Here is a 17,546-nt window from a genome sequence, read left to right on the forward strand (position 1 = left end):
TCATTCATTATTTAACTGGTTTGTTCATTGAACAACCATTTGACCCAATTTGTTTCAAGACATATGAATTAAAAAACTATAAACCTGGTGCACACCTCTAATCCCAACTACTCAGGAGATGGAGGCAGGAGGATCAGCAAGTTCAAGGCCAGCCACGTCAACATGGTAAAACACTGTCTCAAAATAAATTAAAAGGCCTGGGATGTAGCTCAATGGTAGAGCACTTGCTATGTAAGGCCCTATTTTCCATCCCCAGTACCAAGAAAAAAAAATAGCTGTGTAGAAGAGGGAGAGTGTAAATAAACAAATATAAAAATGTGACAGAGCTTGTATAAGGGTCTCCTTGTAGAGTGCTGCTGTTAATACTTAGAAGCATAAGTAGCAAAGGGTAGAAAGTCGCTAAATACTTGTGAGTGCATTAATGAGGTAGATGGAAAGGAAATAACTTCAATCAGTTGGGGGCAGAACACAGGGAGATTTGGGGAGCTGCTGGTGGCCCAGGGGCTAGGGTAATGTTCATGAATGGGTGTGGGAAGGCTGGAGACACCTTGTGTCATTATTTTGATAAATAGATCTTAGTCCCATCTCAAATGCAATAAATGGGAGTTTTATTGTATTTTGTTTTGTTAACTTCTTTGTCCAGAATGATCTTCAGCTGATGGCAGGATAGAAGACAACTCTCATAGGAAGAGGCAGCAACTCCTTTGACATATGTGACCTCATTATATATTCTCAATGATCCCCCCAAACACTGGTTCCATTTTCCATAAAACTGAGAGCTAAGGAGTTGATTTGCTGAAGATCACTCATCTATGAGAAAAAAACTCCCACTCTTCTTAATGAAATGAAATCCTCATTTTGTAAGCCGGATTCCATGTGGGGCAAGGAGCTCTCTCCTACACTTCCTATTCTTGGCTCATCTTATCCTAAAAATATTCCCCTAGTCCCCACTTAGCCACTTTGCATCCTTTGTTAGGGGACACAGAACAGGCTGAAAGTCATAAAGTAAAGCAATAATATTTAGGAAATTAACATGAAAACACAATCCAAAATTCTTGTGAATTGTGGTTTCAGACAACACAAATATGCTATTCCACATTTCTGGAAATCTAAAATTCCACAGGCGTCCCACTGAGCTCAAATCAAGGCATTGGCAGGGCTACATTCCTTCCTGGAAGCTCCGGGGGAATCTGCTTCCCTTCTGCCTCCAACTTCCAGGCACTGTCCTCTCTCCTTTGCCTATGTCCTCCTCATTCCACCCTCAATCAGCAACTCCTGACCTTTTTGGGTTGTCACATTTTTTTTTTCTCTGATTGTTCTGCTAGCAGAGGTTCTCTGCTTTTTGCTTAAGGATTCATGTAATTAGTCAAGGCCTGCCAGGATGTTGCCATGTCAGTTAATGTATTTGCAAAGCATATGATTGTGTTTAGGATTAGGGCATGGACATCTTTGGAAGTCTGTGATTCAGGTCATCATAGCATGGAAATTAGAAAGGTAGTAGTATTAATTTGTTGGATTATTGCAGTGAATGCTTATATTTTTAAGTTGCCTTGGCATCTACCTCTAAGAATAAATTTAGCTTTCTCATCACCAGAAACAGGTATCCATGGCTCTTAACAGTTTTTAATTCTACACCACACCCAATGGCTCAAGCTGATGGCCAGAGGTAATAATTCAGAGGCATCTCTCCTGCCTTGCTGGCTGCGCTCCCCACTTTTGTGCCACTTCTTTAAAAGTCAGACACAGCATGGTTGCCTACATCCAGGTCCAGTGCCTCTGGCTTTAAACCCACCAATCACAGCTCCCTGAAGGAAATCTGTTTGGATGAGGGTCTGGCCCCAGCAAAGGAGTGGGCCCACAAGTGTGTCTCTCAATCTGCCTGTGTCTTGGCTTCTGGTGGTTACTAGAAGCAGCAGCAGCCAGATTCATTCAAAACAACCATATCTAGAATATTTCATTATGCCTCACTTTGATCAAGTGCTTGAGAATTGTAGGAAAGAACCAGAAAAGACAGATATGGACTTATGTCCATGAAAAGGATATGTCAAGGAACCGAATGCTTAACATTGAAAAAAAAAAAAAAAGACCGTATTAGGAGTGGATGCTTATCATTTCAAGTTGGAGTGGGATCAGGGCAATGGGTTAAGGAGGCATGAGATGATTATAAAATATCTTCAAGTTCTGTCCCACAACAGAGGATTTAAACTTGTGCAGTCTATTCTCAGAGGGCAGATCAGGACCAATACTCTGCAAACTCCTATGATAAAAAGTTTGGCACAATTTTTGGCAGGACATGTAACAAAGCAGTATTACCATTATTGGTGTTCTTAAATGGTACAGTCTAGAATTGCTATAGCTGAATGATGTGGAAAGTCTTATGAAAAATCTTTGAGCATTAGATGAGGGATCATCTCAGATCAGCTTTCAAATTCAATTTAACCCCTACAATTACTGAGTCTATGGCTAGGATTTCACTCCTGGCTTTTGAACACTTCTAGTTGCATATAAGTGGAAATGAACAAGGAATGAAAGGGGGAAGGTGTTCAAGTGAACATACTATGCATTTCTTCTTCAAAATACTGATGCATTTGCTACTGAGGAGGACAGCACTAGGCGTACTTCCTAGGGATTTTTGGCCTTCGACAGAATCCATCGTAAGAGTTCATCCTATGCCCACAAAAAGGGGATGCTGTGTAAATGGTTGTTTGCATTCAGATGCCTCCTGAAAATATTGTGTGGTCTGTGCAATTATTGAGAAACAATACTGTCCCCAGCCAGAGGGATAGTAGAGAATCACAAATAGCACACAAATATTTTAAAAAGAACACTCTCTGGCATATTCAAATGTGAACACCAAACAAACAAATGAACTAGGAACAGGTAAGACTTTAAGAAAATGTAGATGCATTGCATTGGGTGGTCCGTATGGGCATTTAGTGTGACTTGTATATTGAGGAAGTTAGATATTTGAAATGGAAGAAGAAAATTAAAAAAAAAATAGACCAGATCATTTCATCTTATTCCTGAAGACAATCATTATTTTGAGTTTTTTTGTTTGTTTGTTTTTACCAGTTCACTTTGGGGATGATTATTTGGATTCACTTACATCAGTTCTATGAGCTTCCACAGAAAGTGTTGTTTTTATGTCATTATGTGGATGCTGCTTAAGAGTATTTCTTTAATATTTTTCAAGGCATACCTACATTTTAAAATTATAAACCGAAACAAAAATTATTTTCTATCTCAGAAATGTCCACAGAAATTAAGAGGTTAGTTAGAATTTCAGTTGTATTTCAGAGAAGTCTCCATCATTCCTTTTAGCTGCGATTTATGTATCTTCAAGGAGAATCTGAAGTGTCTTTGAAGTTGTAATGGTCATTCTAGACTAAGAGGAGCTTGTTCTGACACTTCAGTTTTGTGTCCAATACGGTCAATGACTTCATAGCCTTTCCATCTTCTTTCCACTTCTACGGGTTACCCTGCAGCAATAATGCTAATCCAAGCCAGCTCCTGATACGCTTTCTCTGTAGTCAGGGGAAGGTCAGCTATTTTTTGATCCCCCTGGGAGAAAAGACAGCTCCTCAATCAGTATCTTAAAATAACCAGCCATTCTCAGCTGCCGGGTTGGAGTCCCTCCAGCGGGACCAAAGGGAATTCAAATCCACGGGCTGGGTCTAAGGAGAGAAGCCACCAAACCATGAACTAGAACTGGCTTCTTGGGAAGATCTTGCATCCTCAAAGATCTTATTCTTTCTTTTTTATTGTTGTTGAGAAGCTACGTGTCTGCCCTACTGCAATTTCTTATTTAAGAGGAAACCAGTGGACCGAAAATGAGACTAAATATTGCCATCTTCTTCGGGGCTCTCTTCGGAGCTTTGGGGGTCTTACTGTTTTTAGTGGCTTTTGGATCCGACTACTGGCTTCTGGCAACAGAAGTGGGAAGGTGTTCAGGTGAACACAATGTGCGTTTCTTCTTCAAAATACTGATGTATTTGCTAGAGAGGAGGACAGCACTATGCATCCTCTTGAAGTCAGAGAATAGCAGTGGGGTGTCTTTCTGTATAGAAGAGATCTGTAGGAAGCTACTGGTCATCATTACAGGGGAAAGAAGACATTTCTTTAAAATTTTCTGGATGCAGGAATTTTGATTATATTCTGTGAGTCGATGGCAAGTTACTGCCTTTGTTTCCTTACAGATAGAGAATATCACTTTCCACCATGAAGGATTCTTCTGGAGATGTTGGTTTAATGGGATGGTGGAGGAAAATAACTCCAACATCTGGAAGTTCTGGTACAGTAAGTACAATTTAGCTTTATTTCACCCCTTGTCTATGAAACAAAAAAGCAGGCTGTTTCCTATTTAGTACATATCCCTTACGAAAGTACTGGATTTTTTTTTTTTTTAAAGAGAGAGTGAGAGAGGAGAGAGAGAGAGAATTTTTAATATTTATTTTTTAGTTCTCGGTGGACACAACATCTTTGTTGGTATGTGGTGCTGAGGATCGAACCCGGGCCACACACATGCCAGGCCAGCACGCTTGAGCCACATCCCCAGCCCCTGGATTCTTGATTATAAAATCTCAATGAGATGTTTTCAAAGGTCCCGAAGAGAAATGTCTGTAGGTGTAATTATTTTATTTTCTACCATAATTTAGGAATCTGAATACTTATGGAAAAATGGAGGTATCTGTTGTTGCTCTGCTCACATTTAAAATATACTAACTCTAACAAACAAAACAGATATTATCTACCGTGTTCCTTTTCAAGTGCCTATTTCTATGTTGCAAATAAATGTTCTTTTGGGGGCGGGCTATAAACACATGAAATCTCAAATGTAAAAATTCAGAAATAATGGTATTATTTTATATTCATAGCTTCAAAGTTTTTTAAAAAATGTCTTTTTTTATGTAATGAAACTTAATTACCAGCAGTGGCAGATGAAAGCTTTTTCATTTGGTCTTCACCCAAGTTTGTAGGCAATATCAAGAAGCGGTTTGCTTTTGATGTTTTCATTCTTGTATAGAAACTTTAAAGTTCCCTTTTGAAGTCAAGTAACTTTCTAAGACAATGATGCACTCTTTCAACTGTGTTCCTTATACTATAATAATCTTTGAAAACCAATTCATTGACAATAGCTAGCATTTATTTTAGTGTCTCCCACAATGAAAGAGTTGTTTATTAGCCTAAAGCTAATTGTCAGTGTGCTTATCAAGTACTCCTGTGAAAAATCAAAGTGTGTATTTACACAGTAGTCAAGGTTACAGAATATATAATAAGAACAAAGGTCACTGAAGACTTAGGCTGATGGCACGTTGTTATATACAAAAGGAACAAAGTAGAGATGAAGTGGCCTTTTGAGAGGAGTGCCTGCACTGTCCTACAGAGCATTTGGGGCTGGAGAATAAGCCTGCAAATTGCCCATGGAAACTTTTTAGACCCTAATAAAGTGGAGTAAGTCAGAATGTGCAAGAGGAAGATTTTGCCAGAGACGTAGGGAAAGAAAGAATATATTCCTCCTCCTTACATTACACACGGTGATATTTTTTCAGACAACATAAATTTCCTTCATGTGGTTTCCTCAAATGCTAAAAATTTATTTGAATCATTAACTTGGAAGATCTATCATTTGTATCTTTTCTGTAAAATAGAATGGGTATAGAAAAAATTATATTAATTGGAATTAATCTAAGTTATATCTAATTTTATTAGATTTTTTTAAGTTGCTTTTGAATACCTACTGTGTTAGGCATTATGCTAGGTATTGGGGAACATGTGAAAACAAATAAAACATAATGCCTTTGATTTTAAAGTGATACAAAGGGCATTTATTTCATTAAACTATGTCATGCAGCTAGATGTTCTAGATCAGTCTAACTTCCAGGTCCCCTGTGCTAATCGGTAGAGGTTTTGTTTCTCATACAGCAAGTCTGTGCATTTGTTGATGGAACCGACAGTTTCACTGTGCTTGTATACCCCTGGCCCCATATTTCTGCTCCACTGGCAAAATGTGTCATCTCAGAGCTTCTCAATAACTAATAGCATTGATGTGCTTTTCTTCCTAGCCAATCAGCCACCGTCCAAGAACTGCACACATGCTTACCTGTCACCGTACCCCTTCATGAGAGGCGAGCACAACTCAACTTCCTACGACTCTGCCATTAGTAAGTACCCCACACTCCACATGCCTCTAAAAGTAACTTAACCTTCTGTTGTGAAATTTTTGTGAGAAATTTAAAAATAACTTAATACTTATAACTCTAATACTTTACCTCATATTAATCTGTTAAATGTTAAAATACATTATCTTAACACATTGTTTATAATTTTAATACGACATAACTTTCATCTAAAACCAGAGCAATTTTGCCAGGCATAGTGGTGCACACCTGTAATCTCAGCTACTTGGGAGGCTGAGGCAGGAGGATTTCAAGTTAGAGGCTGGCATGGCAATTTAGTAAGACCCTGTCTCCAAAAAAAACAAACAAAAAACAGGGCAGGCTGGGGATGTAGTTCTGTGGTAGAGTGCTGTCCTGGTACCTCTAAATAAATAAATCAAATCAAATTAATAAACAAAAGCAGAACTATTTTGATTCACTTTTTGCATATAAAAATAATGTGGTTTTCAATATGAAGACAATGATGGATGTTTTTAAGAAGCCTAAGAGCTTAACTGACCTAAAACTAGTCTTATAACTCAAAATATTATAATACACATACTATTTTTTTTATTTTGGTACCAGGAATTGAATTCAGGGGCACTTGATTATTGAGCCATATCCCCAGCCCTATTTTTGTATTTTATTTGGAGACAGGGTCTCACTGAGTTGCTTAGTGCCTCAATTTTGCTAGGGCTGGCTTTGAACTCACGATCCTCCTGCCTCAGACTCCAGAGCCACTGGGATCATAGGTGTGCAACACCATGCCAAGCTACATAGTTTTTAAGACATATGAGAATATGATTATTTTATTGTGTTCATATAAAATGACTGAACTCTTTAGAGTGTGATATCCCACAAAAGATAGATAATCAAGCAGTCTTAACTGGAAGACATATTAGAAACATTTAGCTTTCAGTAACTAAAACCAAGGGTTTATACCAGCTATCAATGCCATACACAAGGCCAAAGAGTATGTGTTTGTCAAAAAAAAATACCTAATATATTTAATTCTCTGCATACGCTGAAATAGAGCTCTCTGGAGATGGAGAACCAACTGAATACTTATGAAGCTGTTCTGCCATATCCTTGGTGCACAGGTCTTCTGCAGATACCCAGATCTCTGGATGCCCAAGTCCCTGAATGTAAAATGCTATAGAATTACATATAACCTGCACCCATCCTCCTGCTTATTTTATACTCTAGATGACTTGTAATATCTAATATAATGCAAATGCTATGTAAATAGTTGCTATGTAGTATTGTTTATGGCATAATGACACAAATAAAAAGTCTGTACATGTTCAGTACAGACACAATATTTTTCTGAATATTTTCAACCAGTGGCTGGTTAAATCCATATATGTGGAGTCTCCAGATATAGAAGACTGACTGCATGTGTGTAAGTGTGTGTGTGTGCGTGTTTACATGCAAAAAGAGAGGAAAAGGAAGGGGTAGAGAAAATTGGAATAATTTGTTTATCTATCAAACTATCTATCTATCTATCATCTATCCATTCATCTATATATTTAATGAGAGGTTGGTTTTAAGGATTTGGCTCATGCGATTGTGGGTCCTGGCAAGTCTGAAGTCTGCTGAGCAAGCTGGCAGGCTGGAGATTCAGATAAGAGTTGATGTGGCAGTCAAGTCTGAAGCCTCGAAACTCCAGCAGAATTTTTATGTTGCAGTCTGGTGGCTGAATTCCTTCCTCCTCAGGAAAACTTTGCTCTCAGGCCTTTGACAAATTGGATGAGGCTCACCCACATTATGGAGAATAATCTGCTTTGCTCAAAATGAACTGATTATAAATGCTAATCAAATCTAAAAATACCTTCCTGGAAACATCTAGCTTAGTGTTTGACCCAACCACGGGGCACCGTAGTCTAACCAAGTTGACACATAACATTTACCATCCTAGAACTTAGCACATAGTGGATTCATCTGTTTTTCCAAGTTTGTCAAATAAGCATTTCCATACATTGTAATTTCACTTTGTGTTTGTCAAAGATCTTGCCTTTATCATATTAACATGACTCTTTAAGAAGTGGGTTTGGGGTCTGGAGGAAAAAGAGATGAGGTGACCTGCTTGTGCACCGAGGATTCTTGGGTTCAGAAGACTGCTGGCCTTCAAGTGTGAGGTGTGAGTGTCCCTTCCCATTAGAAGCACACCAGGCATCTCACCCACACTTGTCTGGACCCTGTTTCTTGTAGAATGTGAATGATCTTACTGCTGTGAAAAGAGATGGTAGTATAGGAAAGAGTGGAAAAAACTACTTTTGGTTTATGGAAAAATTACAAAGAAGGAGTCCCCTTCCAGATATTCTTTCTTTTGTAAAAGAAACTCAGAAGTCTTGCAGGTATGACTTTCCAGAACACAAGGTATCTGCATTAATATAAGTATTGACATTGTTTTTCATCTGTTGAGGTCCTTCTATGAGCCATGTATTATTGACACTATATATTTTTTAAAGAATCTACATATTTGAAAATTCTGTACCTCAAAAAGGATAGTGGAGAAGTAGAAAAACAAGGTAACATAATCTATGCATAATAATTATGATGGAGATGGATAGTAAATACATGTCAGAGAAATTACACTGCAATTACACTTAGAATTATTATGTAGCACTGCATATAATTACTGTGTCATTTTTTGGATCTAGTGACAAAACCATTTCCAATTTTTTTAAATTATCAAACTCTTCTTTGGCATACATATTGTAACTCCTTATTCACTTTAAGCTACTTTATCAGAAACTTTAAATAAAAATGACTGAGATGTGCAATACAGGTCCTATGAGAAGTAATACAAGAGTTTCTTATTTCCTCATAATAATGTACAAAGATCTCTAATGTTAGTATGCTCTGTGTTTTTCCTTGTTTCCTGTATCTAAGAGAATGACAGATTTTAAAAAAAAAATTGTTTTAATTATTGATGGACCTTTTTAAAAATTCATTTATTTATATGTGATGTGAGAATCAAATCCAGTGCCTCACACAACATGTGAGGCAAGCACTCTACCACTGAGCCACAACCCCAGCCGAAGAATGACATAGGTTTAACTAATAAAAGTATTCTATCTGACTTTCCTGAGTGCATTTCCTAGTTAATGAGACTACATAGTCTTCAATACACTCCACAGCTACTACTTAGCTTTATGTAGCTTCATAATTATCAGGCATTGTATACTTACCAAGTTATTTTCAGTAAGTTGCAAGTATTGTTTATGAAATCTGATGTATTATGACCCAGAACATTGTTGGCAAAACTATCCTGTATTCTCCTGAGCTTTTACAATACACGTGTCAGTGACAAATTCAGTGAAAATAATATCATGGTCTTTGATTGTTTTTTGAATGCTTATTTTTATTCTTTCAGAGTGTCAGAGGACAGTACTGATGGCATCAGTAACTGAGACTTGGAGAAAGCATGAGACTCCTCCACACAGTTGATTATTGGTAGAACCTAAGGCAAAGATTCAAGTCTCTGGTCTTATTTCAATCAACAATCTTATAAACTCCAGTAAAGGAAAAGACTGAAAGCAGTGCTCACTTGTAAGAAGTGTAATTCTTCTATTTGTATCTCAATCAAAAACCAAATTAAACCCACATGGGCTTTTTTCTTCCTTTCTATCTGCACCTGACCTGTGTATATGCTCATGTCTAATTCACTATTTACTTCAGTTATTCTTTTTTAACTCTTAAATACATATTCTGAAATCCAGTTTTTCTCAATTATAATTATTTGAATGATTGGCCAAGACTAGGGAGAGTGGCCTAATTCTCAGAATTGTCTGTGACACAGGCTTACTATTTCAAAGTCCCTTAAATCATTCTATTACCTTTTGAGATTTCTTAGAGTTTAGATTTTCTGGTTTATTTTTTTGCTTCCATTCAGTCATAGTTCACTTTTTTGGTATCATTTGGTAATGATATACTGGACATAAATTAATTTTCAAGATAATTCAACCCTGAGGGAATTAATTTTCCCTTTCTTGGGGTTCACATAATCTCTGACACTCCGCTCCCCACATATCAAAGTGCTGTTAGCTTAGTTGTAATTGTTCACCTTAGATTCTTCATTATTTCTTCTAGCTCCCGAATGACACAGAAGGTAACCTATTTGTAGTTTTATCCCTAGGACTTAGTTTTAGTACCTGGTAATTGAGAGACACTTAAAAATTTGTGTAGAATAGCTTTAAGCAAAAAAAAAAAAAAAAAAAAATGCATTTAGTATTTTCATCAATAAGACACTTAAATTTTAGGGTTTTTTTTTTTTTCAGGTGGAAAATTTTAGAAACTTAATTGTATTGTACTATTTTTTTTCAAGGGAGGACAGTGCTGGGGATTGAATCAGGGCCTCATACATGTTCTACCACTAAACCACAAACCCTGCTCTAATTTTCTCACTAAGCCACATATATTGAACATAATTTCACTTTTTCTTGGCAGATTGAAACACACACACAGCTAGCCGCCCTAGCCTTTGAGTTCTGCAAATTCAGTGTTTGTCTCTGTCTTCAAGGCCTTTTTGCATTCTAAGACCTTCCCACAATGCAATTCCTGTTTTCGTATCCCATCCTCCCTTCATTTCTTTAAACAGGTTTATTCTTTTGCTAATTCAAGTTCAAACCTCAGTGTTCGGAGGAAGGCTCCTTTGCTGTCCCTCAACCCCACTAACATATGGACTAGATCAGCTTCTCCTTTATGAAAACATTTTTTCAGATAATTTATACAAAATATTTTAATTATTTATTTGCATAATTACTGTGCTCATGTATTCTATTTGCAATTCAGTCTAAATTCCATGAGGATGGTAGTCTCATGTGACCAGCACACTGCTGTATTGTACCCACTCTAGGCTAAACTCCCAGTGAATATTTTGGGGAATTCTCCATTATTATACTGCATATGCCCAAGTATATATTGATGTGTGGAAGATTCCTTGAACACTTTACAAAATGATCCCATATTTCTCACACATCTATTTTTGCATGCTTTGTAACTTTTGGTCTTTAGCATTGTTTCCACCTTTCAGTTGTGCTTTGTTTTTATTGCCAGTGTTTATTTATGCATCTAGTTTTCTTTCCCAGTCTTTCCTTTTTTTCACACTTATAGAAATTGTAAACTGATGGGAAGAATGGGAGACTAGCAGGAGGAAGATAGTGAGTGTGATATTAGTCAGCAATGCATTAGGCTGCAAGTAAGAGAAAACACAAATAGTAGCTAGAAAATAAGGACTACTTGGGTCCCACAGCAAGAAGATCGGATGCAGCTGCCATAGTGATGCTCTCAGGGACCCTGGCCATCTTTGGCAAGAGGACAGTCATCTTCATGCTTTATTAGTGTCAAGGTTGCTAGAATTTTCCAGTAGGATTCTGTCAGTGTTTTATTTATGAGAGTGCTGATGGATGCTGCCACATGTCCTCAGGCTGGGACATAGAGGAGGAGAAGGAAGGACAGCTGGGAGTGAGTGTTGAGTGAACCAACTGGAAGAATCCTCCTTGGGGGACAGGATGATAGCCTTGCCAGAAAATAATCAGGGGTTGAACAGGGTGTGAGAATAAAGAGGAGAGGGGAAGAATAGACATAAATGATATTTGAAGTGTTAATGAGTGAAATTTGGTAGCCAAATGCAAGAAAGCTTGAGAAATGTAGGGTAAAACTTCTTTTGAAGAAGGGGTCATTCAGTTTAAACAACATACACTAAAAGGTAATATAGTGACTTACCTCCAAAGGAACAGTCATATTTTAGTATTTTTTCTTTCCAGTCCTTTTTATGTGAATAGTTGTAGTAATTATACATACTGATGTGCATCTTGCTTTTGTATTTTTATGTTAGCAAACATTTCCCCATGTTTCTGCTGGTTTCTCAAATTTTCTGTAACAGCTGGTATTCCCAGATTAAAAATAATTTTGTGTCTAATATATTTCAAAATTTTTATTAATGTTTCAGGTAATATTTCCAGAAGGATGAATGGTGAATCCAAAGATAGAAATGGGTTTTCTTTGTTTCTGTACCAGGTTGTTTTCCAACTGGTACTTGTTGGAAATGTACCAACAGTACCAATTGGAAAATGATTTTCACCTAAGAAAATTAGGTGGGGAGGACAGAAATGTGAGAGTTAAGAGAAGGAGTTGTGTTTCCAGGTGGAGGACAGAGTGTTAGGGGTTTGGACATAATTTGAGTTGATGATGGCATACCAGTTGAAGTAATTTGGCAGGTCATATGGCGTGCAAAATTGTTTGTTTTTTTTTTTTTTCCTGAAAGGCATCGTCATCAGCACAACAGGTACTGATGTGAAAGTTGCAGGGGTAATTTGGGGATATCAGATGTAATCTTTCAGGAAAAATATCGTAGGAAAAAAAGACTGCAAAATATCAATCATACCTAGAGCAAGAAGGAAAAACCAAAGACAGCTCAGAAACAACAAAGAGAAAGACACATTGAGGAAATGGAGGAGCAGTTCAATGCAAGGTCAAAGGAGCCCCTGGAGGGAGAAGTTGGGGAAGCAGGCCATGGAGAGTGTTGTAGAATGAAAGTAGTGAATTTTGATAAAGTTTAATTTATTGATTAAAAAAAAAGAAAAACAGCCTGTCATCTCAGCAACTCTGGAGGCTGAGTTCAAAGCCAGCCTGAGTAACTTAGTGAGGCCCTAAGCAACTCAGCGAGGCCCTGTCTCTAAATAAAATACACAAAAGGGGCTGGGAATTTGACTCAGTAGTTAATGCCCCTGGGTTCAATCCTGGTACCAAAATAAATAAGTAAATAAAATGAAATAAAAAAAAATAGACCACTCTTTTGGAATCTCGTTTAAGGACTTCACTAATCAAGTCTTGAAGACTTTCTCCCATGTTTTCTTCTAAAAGTTTTATGGTTTTCTGATTTACAATTAAATTCATGATGCATTTTGAGTTAATTTTTAAGTAAGATGTGAGGCTTTTGTTTTGTCAGTATTTGCTGAGTTCTTCCAGCTTCTTTTGTTGGAAAAGACTATCCTTCCTCCATGGAGTCATTTTTGTATCTATGTCAAAAAATAGCTAATCATACTTGGGTGCCACATTTTTTGAATTCTGTTTCATGACCTGTGTATCTGTTTCACTGCCAGTACCATACCATCTTGAATGGCTAAGCTATATAATACATGCCTAATTGAATGGAGTGATTTCTTTTACATTCTTTTTTTTTTTCAAAATTGTTTCTACTATATCCTTTGATTTGCTGTATAGTTTTTTAAAAGTTCACACACACACACACACACACACACACACACACACAGAGTTGTTTGGATTTTGATAGAAATGAAGTTATATCTTTATACTGATTTGGGGAGATTTGATGTCTTTCTGATATTGATTCTTCCAATCTGTGAACATGGTATATACACCCACTTATTTAGGTCTTTTTTATTTCTTCAGCATTTTATAGTCTTCAGCTTACAAATACAATATGTGATTTGTTAATTTATGTTTAATTGAATATATTCATTATGAGCAATTTTAAATGGTATTGTGTTTTAAAGCTTAATTTTCATGTGTTTTTTTTCTTTTGCTTGTATAAGGAAGTTTCATTGATTTTAAAATATTTAACAGACTATTTTTAGAATAGTTTTCTTTTACAGAAAAATTGAGTGGAAAATACAGAAAGTTCCATTTCTATTACCTGTACAGTTTCTCTTGTTACTGAAGTCTTGTCTTAGCATGGTACATTTGCTATAATTAATGAACTTATTTCAGTACCTCGTTATCAACTACAGTCTATCATTTACATTAAGGTTCATGTTTTGTGTTATAAATTCTGTGGATTTGGACAAATGTGTAATGGAATGTGCCTGCCATTATAATATGGTGGGCACATGCCACTATGGAAGTCCACTGTGTTCATCTATCTCTCTCCCCAACTCCCAGAAAAGATCTTTAAAGATGTATCTATAGTGCTTTTGAGTGAATCTCTTTGTATAGCTTCTGTGATCATTGCTGTAGGTATTGCATTATAAATATGTTATCATAGTCTATTATTTTGACATTTACCCACAGTGCAATGCAAAACCTTATCTCCCTTTATGTCCATTTGCCCTATGACAACTATAATTGTCTCACCTATTTCTTTCACATACATTGAGAAACACGTGGCTCGTGACATTTTCTTTTTTTACTTTAATCGTCAAACATAATTTAGAAGATTTACGAGGAGGAGGCAATATGTATTAGGCAGACTAGGACTTTTTAATCATCAAGTGCTCCTGACTTCCTGGGTTTTTGATTAGCTAGCCACAGTTGCTCACTTGTTTCTCCCTCTAAGGGGTCTCTTCTCCATTATTCACTTTGGGATACTTTTGTCTTTGCCTTTTTATGAAAGAAGTGTGATTATTGTGTGTTTCATCATGAGTTTCTTTGGCTATATCCTGTGTAGTTTTGCTCATCTCCTCAGATCTTTATGTCTTCTGAGAATTTTTAAAATGTTCAGCCATTTTTCTTTGAAGGTTTTCAGCCCTGTCCTATTTCTTTTCTCCCCATAAAACTCAGGAAAAAAAATTTACTTTTGTATCTTTTGTTATAATTCCATGGATCTCTGAGTCTCTTTCATTTTTTTCAATTCCATTTTCACTCTTGTTCAGATGGGGTAATATCCAACATCTGATTTGGAAGTTCATTGATGATTTTCTCTCGTCCTTCCATTTTTTGGCAAAAACTTATTTGTCAACTTTTAAAAACTTTTAGTTTCATATCTTCCAAATACAAATTTTCCACTTAGTTTTTTATTTTATTTTCTGATTTTTCATTTGGTCCAAGTATTTTTATATTTGCTATTGAGGCAATTCTGTTTTAAACATGGCTGCTTCAATCCTCTCCCATGTTCCCATGTCTCTCATCTTGGTGCTGGTGTCTCTGGACTGTCCTTTTGCATGGAAGTTGATGTTTTCCTGGTTCTTGCTATCACTAGTGATTTTTTTTTTTACTGCAAATGGGACTTTCTGAATATCATGTTATAAGAATATGGTTCTTATTTTAGTTTTTGTTACACTCCTCTCTTCTGGACACCACTCTGATGAGGGAAGTGGTGGGCGTGGCCTCATTCAAGCCAGGTGGGGTGGAATTCCAGGCTCCTCCCTTCCTCCTCTGACCTTGGGTTAGGGAGAGGTTCTTTGCTGCTGCTGCACAGGACAGTGAGGGCTGTGTCCTCCCACTGTGCTTCCTCAGAGAGCAGGCTGTCTGGGTGAGGCCCATGATGGCTCCATCATATCCTTTGGGGACAAGGTGGGACAGGTGGGCAGTGTGAGAAGGTGGTGCCAGTCCTGGCTCTCCAGTGGGCATCCTACAACTGCCTTGTGGGAGGGTCCTTCCTCATTCACACCATAGGGCTGGGAGCCTGGGCACCCTGTCTGCTCTCTGCTGGAGGGTGGTTTCATTGCCAACTGTGGGGGTGGAGGTCCAGGTTCCTTGGAGGTTGAGACATCTTGTTACAGACCATTGGGTAGAAGTATAGAGGGATTAATATAGAAGTATATTAATCCCTCTACTGTAGCCAAATATCAGAGGAATATTTGGCTACAGTAGAGGGATTAATCCCTCAAAGAGTTTTCTCTTGCTGTACTATTCCTCACTTAGTCTCTTTACTAGACATATTTCTTTTTTGGTTAATATTTTATTTTATTTTTCGTCTGTGTCTGTTGTTGATTCTGATTCTGGTATCCTACATGGGGCACTAAGAAAACTCAACAAATTAAATTATAGTGCTGTTCCTTGTCCTGTGGTCCCTATCTGGTCTGTCTTCTGCTGTCCACCTCTTAATGTTTTCCTTACCCTTATCTTATGCATAATATTCAGGGTGTTGTGTTGTACTTAGTGGAAGAAATAGAGACAGGTGTGTCTACTTCATCTTCCTGGATGCAAACAATCTCTTTATCTGGTTGTATTCTAAAGGGACAGCTGGCTGGATTTGCTGATGGATTGGGTGTGCGGTGTGAGGGAAAGAACAACCAATGACAACTCTCTTTTGGTCTCAGCAAGTGGAGAGATGATGTTGTTATTAGTGGAGATGGGGAAGGCTCGGAAACTTTGGAAGTTTTTGTGCATGTTAAGTTAAGATGCCTGGTGGAGAGGTGAGGTCAGCTTTGGGGTTAGAGAGTTTGGTGTTAAAGGTGGGAACTGCATGTTTGGGAGTCATTGCAGGGAGGGATATGGAAAGCCATGGAACAAGATGAGACTATTTGTGGAGTGAGTGTAGATAGAAAGGAGGTCAGTCAAAAACCAAGCCCTAGGATGCCTCAACAGCAAGAGGTCAGAGAAGAGGAGATGAGGAGGCTGCAGGTGCATGGGCAGCTTGGGAGGCAGGAAGAACACCAGAGGAGCACAGTGTTCTGGAAACCAGGTGAAGACAGTTGGTTGTGAGAGCGTGAAGGCTGGGCCATGCTGCTTGAGGTAGAGAGAGGCACATGGAAACCTGACTCTCGGGTTTGGCAGGTTGTCCAGAGCAGCAGACCAAGGTGCCTGACCCAATGTTTTGCCTCACACGTTTCTTCTTTGCCAGGCTCACTACCACAGTTCACATGATTCATGAAGGATAAATATGAGAACCGCTTGAATTCCACATGAGGAACTTGACCTAATGAAATTATAAACAACTGGACACATAAAATGCTCAGAAATACTATCATAATTTCTTAAGAGCTATTTATTTATATTATTCTTTTCTCTGTGTATTGAAACCCAGGAAAACATCAATAATTTACAAAAAGAAAAAGAAGAGTTTTGTTGCTTTATAAAACTTGCTGATACCACTCTAAAATGACTTCATTTCACTTTTTTTTCACAGGGTATGGGAATAGTGAAATCTGACCTAAATTTCCTAAGTGCATATATGAATATACCACAGTGAATCTCACCATTATCTACATCCACAAGACCGTAACTAAAATTAAAAAAAAAAAGCAAAACTAAAAGTAAATGGCAGAAAGATCAGTAGAGGGAAGGGAATGTGGGAAGGAAGGAGGAAAGAAAGGGGATATACTGGGGACTGAATTAGAGCATATTTTATTCCATGCTTTTAAAATTATGTCAAAATGAATTCTAATGTTATGTTTAATTAAAAGACCCCCTCAATATAAACTATAAAAATAGACTAAGTTCTATTGGAATTGTTGAAAAAAAATTCAAAGTTAATGGAAAGTAAGTGTGAATTTGTTTCCACAGCAATCGCAATTGCTGTAGAATACCGAGAATATTTACTCTAACAGCTTGCTGAATTAGTAGCTGGGGAGGGGAGACTTCCAAAGATGTACCCTACCACGACAAATAAATCATAAGTCCAAACCCCTCCAAACCACTGGCAAGTGGCTATGGGAACACTCTGTCTGATCTTTGTAAAGATTTTCTGTTTCAAATGGGCAG

At 37.5% G+C, this 17,546-nt stretch overlaps 1 protein-coding gene across 1 annotated transcript in view; it reads left to right on the forward strand.

The window, feature by feature from the left end:
* Positions 1-3,622: 3,622 nt before the first annotated feature.
* The window catches only part of TMEM182 (transmembrane protein 182), a 49,253-nt gene continuing 35,329 nt past the window's right edge, over positions 3,623-17,546 (forward strand). The window contains exons 1-3 of the mRNA XM_081264868.1: positions 3,623-3,962; positions 4,197-4,296; positions 6,063-6,161. Coding sequence (XP_081120994.1) covers positions 3,831-3,962; positions 4,197-4,296; positions 6,063-6,161 — 331 coding nt within the window. The 5' untranslated portion in view covers positions 3,623-3,830. The remainder of the gene's footprint in view (positions 3,963-4,196; positions 4,297-6,062; positions 6,162-17,546) is intronic.

Source organism: Spermophilus citellus (genome assembly GCF_964194105.1).
Source record: "Spermophilus citellus genome assembly, chromosome: 13".
Classification (NCBI taxonomy): Eukaryota; Metazoa; Chordata; class Mammalia; order Rodentia; family Sciuridae; genus Spermophilus; species Spermophilus citellus.